This window comes from Myxine glutinosa, chromosome 1 (genome assembly GCF_964187855.1).
Source record: "Myxine glutinosa chromosome 1, kmMyxGlut1.1, whole genome shotgun sequence".
Taxonomy (NCBI): Eukaryota; Metazoa; Chordata; class Myxini; order Myxiniformes; family Myxinidae; genus Myxine; species Myxine glutinosa.
In genome coordinates this window covers 354,806,559-354,812,823 of record NC_136261.1, presented here as the reverse complement: position 1 = coordinate 354,812,823, position 6,265 = coordinate 354,806,559, and the positions used below count along the sequence as shown (strand labels likewise).

Sequence of the window (6,265 nt, the reverse complement as noted above, 5' to 3'; positions counted from 1 at the left end):
CTTTCAAAATCATTGGAATCTCCCGCGATGAAGCGAACTCCGAGGGCCTTTCAATTACTCTCCGCAGGCAGGTTGGTGGTCTTTCTGTCTTCGACCGACTCCTCTCCGGCCTTGCTCCCCCAGGTCTCTCTGTGCTCTGTCCCCCAAATATTCCTGCAGGTCGCACAAGATCTGCCAGCAACCCTCTTCTGGTTAAACTGCCAAAATCAAGACTCTCTGCTCAACTTCACTCTTTCATTCCCCCTTTTTCCCGCCTCTGGAACAAACTCCCCCACTCCCTTCAATCCCACTCCTCCCTCCAGGTCATTAAAACAGCTGTTCACCACCATCTCTCATCTTCCCCCACCCAAAACCTTGATATATTCTACCCCCGCTAATTCACCCCAGATACCCTTTTTTAAAAATTCCAACTTCTTTCCTGGAAGTCATTGCAGTGTCCATATGTTTTATACCTCTCCCACCTCCCCCCAAGCCCTCTCCCTCCCACAGATCTATCGATGTCTGTGCTCTCATATGTTGTTTTTGTGTATTTCCTCCTCTCTCCCCATCTTGTCAACCGTTCCCCTTATTTTATGTTTTCTGTATCAGTTTGATTTTTTGTGTGATTAATGTTAGCATTTTCATGAGCCTCGATGTTGTATCCCAAAAAAATAAAAATAAAAAAAATATATTTTTATCTATGAATCACGTGATAATGCTTTCTTTCCTCGAGATGGGTCATTCCATTTACACTGTGTTTATCACCACTCACAAGGTGATGTGTTTTGTGGCTAAAGTGAGACCCACCCTCGGTCTCATCTCGAAACATTTTTGACCACGATCGTTCTCGCGTTATTTCTCATCTCTCGTAATCTCGGGTTGCTTTGATTGCATGACGTCATTGAATTTGGGGGCCCTGGGCACGTGACCATTATTGACGTGCGTTAATCCGCCATTACGGACAGAGCAGCGCTCACTCACACGTGGTTCACTCCTAACCCGGAAGCCGTTCCTGCTTCTGCTTTATCTGCCCTTTAGTTTTGAACTGAAATTTGGCGGCGGCTGACGTCAATTGCTGACGTCAAAAACAATCTTCTTACAAAGAGGAAAAAGAACGATGTGCATAAACAGGAAGTATTTCATAACGATGAAGAACTTCCGGGTGATCTACTTGTAAACCTCGTGTTGTAACTGTGACGAAGGTTCACGTGATCGGATCGAATCTCATCTCATCTCATCTTCATCTCATCTCATCTGCAGAAGAGGTTTGTTCAGAGATTCTCATTTTATTTTTAATCCTGAGAAAGATCTGTAAAACGTTTATTTAAAGATGAAACAATTCTCTGTTCGTTGACGACGGGAATGAAGATAAGTTAAACGAGTTTGTATTCAATGTGTGTTGAGGTATTTGATTGTTCATTCAATGAGGTGTTTTCACTCGTTTTGTTTTATTCACTGCATTGTTTTATATCACGTCATAACTAAACTTCATACAACGTTGGTTAAACCTCATTATTACTTTTAACTACAAACCAGGCAGAAAGTTTTTATAATTAACTTGTAAAACCAATGTCACCTCTAAATGAGGAGGTGTTATAGAGTTTGTAGATTATGGATGGATGAGCGATCTATATAGCGTTGGTATGGAAAAAAATGTCGGTCCCATCTGCTACGTCCAAAACTAAAGTTGGAGAATCTTCTCTAAAAAGTCGTTTAGACCAGAGATTCTGAACCGGTGGGTCGCGACCACCAGTGGGTCGGAAGGTGCAACCACGTGGTCCGTGGACATCATACCCACCTGAGAAGACAGGTGATTAGTTTACCTCACGAGTGTTCGTTAAATTTACCTCACGAAAAAAAGTTATATTAATGCTATTGTATTAATTTGTGATTGGAATGATGCTGTTTAAAATGAAAAGAAAGTGAGATTGAGTTGAAAGGTGAATTGGGAAATGACGTGAGGGTTTCCATCCATAACATTCACGGATTCGGTATTTGCAGTTTCGCCATTGACCGTATTTGGTTGATCGAAGGTGTTTCTGGCATGGAGAACGTCTCGGGCATCTCGTGTTCACACGAAAAGGCAAGCTGGTGTATTTTACTATTGCTGTATTTTATTTTGACAAACATGGACCGTTAAGAAAAACGGTGATGATACCTCAGGAGTTGCTAAAAGGAGGTGAAACGCAGGGTCAGAAAATACGACCCCGAATATATTAAGTTTGGATTTACAGTGGCAGGGGATTCAGTCAGAGTGGGCAATCAAGTTTCTGTTGCCTTTCACTACCACATACCTGTGTGAGTCAGGGTTTTCACTTGTGACTGGCACAAAATCAAAGACCAAGAATAAACTGAAAGCAACTTTGAATGGTACTCTGCGAGTCTGCCTCTTGCCCATCCCCCCCAGAATTGATCTGATTGGTTCTCAGAAACAAACCCAAGTATTCCATTGACGTAAGCAGCACTCTGTATTTAAGGGTTAAATGTCTTAAATAAAGAACCAAATACAGTTATTATTATTATTACTAGAGAAATACCTGTGCTACGCACGGGTGGGAGGCCAGAAGCAAACAGGCAACGCAGATACGGTGAATGCTAAAGCATGAAACCAATAAATTCCACATTCCTGTAGCACTTTCAGTCGCAAGTCAGACATGGACAGCCAAGTTCGTGAAGGACTTCCATGAAAAACGTACCTGTTCGCAAACAAATGGGTACATTCACGTAGAGAAACATCGATCGTGGGTCCGTGGCGAATCTGCATATGGCGATGGCAAAATATCAGAAATTGAAGGCTTTTTTTAAATTTTAAACAATTCATATAAACATCCGTTGAATCATATCACACCCAAATCATCAAAATCTAAACAGTATCTTTAGAATTTCAATAAAAGCCACATCACTGTTCATATCGGTAAATATTATTCCATCGTGTTTCAAATCGTGATTGATACACTATGATCGTGATGATCGTGATCGTGATTCGTGATCGATAATCATGTTAACAATCGCTATGTCGTATGTACTCCCAATACGTGTACCAAATTACCGATACGTGTAACTGTACCAAATCAACAGTTAAAAGGATTTTGAGCCGATAGGGGTTACGGCCTTGGCAAGATCGATGGAGACAGCGATTGAGATCGAGATTTAACGGATGTTTATATAAATCGTTTAAAAGAAAAAAAGCCTTCAATTTGCGATATTTAGCCTTTTCATTTGGGCCTCCCAATTGAAGCCCCGCCCGTAGGGCGGGTACCGTTGCTCGACGTAAGAAGACGTCACAATGAACGTCATGCAAACGTGAATGTCATGCAGGAGTCCAAACCTGAGAATGCTGGAGACTAAAGCTGAAATTGGGAAAACTAAATAGTAAAGTGCGGCGTTACGCGCGCTGCTTGTGAGCAAGGAGGAAGCGGACAAGCGGTAACATATAAACGTCTTTATTGTAAGACTACACTGTAACACTGAATTGCTCCGGGCTGGTCGCCCGGTGTATATCATGAGGCCACGCCTACCCCTCGGGCGTGGCCACCGCCCACTTGGTGCATGGAATGATGTCACCACGCCAGTGGGCTTTTGTGTCCGCCACACGTGCCCCCCCAGAATTCCCGCGCACCTGGAGGGCCAGTTTGCGGGGCAGACGAATGACCCGGCCGAAGCGCCCCCTGGCGATCGGCGGCGTCCGGGGTGCAGGGATGCCAGGTGGGATGCCCCTGGCTGCCCCTGGGATGGGTGCAGGACCGGGGGGCGGCGTGGCGGCGGGGCTGGGCGGTGCCGGGGGTCCGCCCGCAGGAGGGCGGCCCCGACGTGGGGGTCGGGCCACTGGCGGTGGATGGTCCACATCGAGGTGGGCCGGCTTGAGGCAGTCTACCGAAACGCGGTCAGGAGTACCGCCGATGTCCAGGGTGAAGTGCTTCGCCCCGGTCTCCAGCACGCGGAAAGGGCCGTCATACGGGGGCCGCAGTGGTGTCCGATGGGCATCGTGGCGGACGAAGACGTACTCCGCCGTGCGAAGCTCCGGGGCGACGTGCGTCGGTGGGTGCCCATGGCATGCCGTTGGCACCGGGGCGAACCTCTGGGCGGTCTCTTGCAGAGCGGAGCGCTGCTGTGCCGCGGACCATGGTGCTGTGGAGTCGGGGAGGAACTCGCCCGGCACCCGCAGCGGTTGCCCGAAGACCAACTCCGCCGCGGATGCGCGCAGGTCCTCCTTGGGCGCCGTCCGGAGGCCCAGCAGGACCCAGGGGAGCCTGTCGACCCAGCCGCCGTCGCGGAGGGTGGCCCGGAGCGCGGCCTTCAATGAGCGGTGAAATCGCTCACACAGGCCGTTAGCCTGGGGGTGGTAGGCCGTGGTTCGGTGCAGCCGGACCCCGAGCCCCTGCGCAACCGCCCCCCAGAGCTCCGAGGTGAACTGGGGGCCGCGGTCGGATGAGATGTCTGAGGGGGCGCCGAACCGGGCGACCCAGGTGGCGATGAAAGCCTGCGCGACATCGGCCGCCGTTGTCGACGCCAAGGGCACGGCCTCCGGCCACCGGGTGGTGCGGTCCACCATGGTGAGGACGTAGGTGAAACCCCGCGAGGGGGGCAGAGGTCCCACCAGGTCCACGTGGACGTGGTCAAACCGGCGTTCCGGCACCGTGAACGGGGCCAACGAGGCCTGGGTGTGCCGGTGCACCTTGGCGCGCTGGCACGCGAGGCACGTCCTGGCCCAGCCGCGGACGGCCTTCCGGAGGCCATGCCAGACGAACTTGTCGGCGATCAGCCTTTGGGAGGCCCTCGCGCCCGGGTGGGACAGGCCGTGAATGGCGTCAAATACCTGGCGCTGCCAGCCCGCAGGCACGATGGAGCGAGGACGCCCGAGGGAGACGTCGCACAAGAGGGCCGCGCCCGCACCGTCGAACGGCACCTCGGTGACGCGGAGGCCCGTGATGGCGGTCCGCAAGGCCTGGACATCGGGGTCAGCGGCCTGGTCCGCTGCCATCCGGGCATACTCGATGCCGAGGTGGACGGCGTTGGCGACGGCCCGGGAATGGCAATCTGCCACCGGGTTGTCCTTCCCCGCGACGTGCTGGATGTCCGTCGTGTACTCGGACACGGCCGAGAGGTGACGCTGCTGCCGGGCCGACCACGGCTCGGTGACCTTGCCCATCGCGAAGATCAGTGGCTTGTGGTCGATGAAGGCAGTGAATGCCCGGCCCTCGAGCAGATGGCGGAAGTGCCTGACCGCCAAGTGAAGTCCGAGCAACTCGCGGTCGAAGGTACTGTAACGGCGTTCGGGCGGGCGAAGCTGCCGGCTAAAGAACGCCAGCGGTTGCCAAGCTCCACGCACCCATTGCTCGTGCACCGCGCCCACCGCGTAGTCCGAGGCATCGGTGGTGAGGGCGATCGGTGCATCGGGCGCCGGGTGCGCGAGCATGGTGGCGTTAGCCAAGGCGAGCTTCGCGCCCGTGAACGCCGTGTCCATCTGCTCGGTCCAGGTAACGTCGCCTTTGCCCGGCTTACCTCGGAGAGCTTCGTGCAGGGGGCGCAGGAGCTGGGCGATACGGGGCAGGAACCGATGGTAAAAGTTCACCATGCCCAGGAACTCCTGCAGCCCTCTGATCGTGCGGGGGCGCGGAAACCCCTTCACCGCCTCCACCTTGGCCGGCAGGGGGACGGCTCCGTGCCTGGTGACACGGTGCCCCAGAAAATCGATTGTGGCGGCGCCGAACCGGCACTTTGCGGGGTTCACAATCAGGCCATGCTGGCCCAGGCGTTCGAAGAGCGTGCGGAGGTGGCGTAGGTGCTCTTCGCGGGACGCGCTGGCGACGAAGATATCGTCCAGGTAGATGTAGACAAAATCCAAGTCGCGCAGGACGCTGTCCATCAGTCGCTGGAACGCCTGAGCCGCATTCTTCAGACCGAAGGGCATGCGCAGGAACTCGAAGAGTCCGAATGGCGTGATGACCGCCGTCTTCGGGACGTCCTCCGGCCTGACGGGGACCTGATGGTAACCGCGTATGAGGTCCACCTTCGAGAAGAAGGACCTGCCCGCCAAACGGGCGGAAAAGTCCTGAATGTGGGGGACGGGGTAGCGGTCGGGAGTCGTGGCGTCATTGAGACGGCGATAGTCCCCGCACGGTCGCCATCCCCCGCCGGGCTTCGGCACGATGTGCAGCGGCGACGCCCAAGCGCTCTCTGAGCGCCGAACGATGCCGAGTCGCTCCAGGGTAGCGAACTCCGCTTTTGCCACCGCCAGCTTCGTCGGCTCGAGGCGGCGTGCCCGGGCGTAGACCGGTGGCCCGAC

General features: G+C 53.9%; 1 protein-coding gene across 1 annotated transcript in view; it reads left to right on the top strand.

The window, feature by feature from the left end:
* Window positions 1–1,200: 1,200 nt before the first annotated feature.
* LOC137413550 (uncharacterized) overlaps window positions 1,201–6,265 on the top strand; it is a 30,648-nt gene continuing 25,583 nt past the window's right edge. The window contains exons 1-2 of the mRNA XM_078781857.1: window positions 1,201–1,244; window positions 1,981–2,062. Of these exons, the coding sequence (XP_078637983.1) occupies window positions 2,024–2,062 (39 nt within the window). The 5' untranslated portion in view covers window positions 1,201–1,244; window positions 1,981–2,023. The remainder of the gene's footprint in view (window positions 1,245–1,980; window positions 2,063–6,265) is intronic.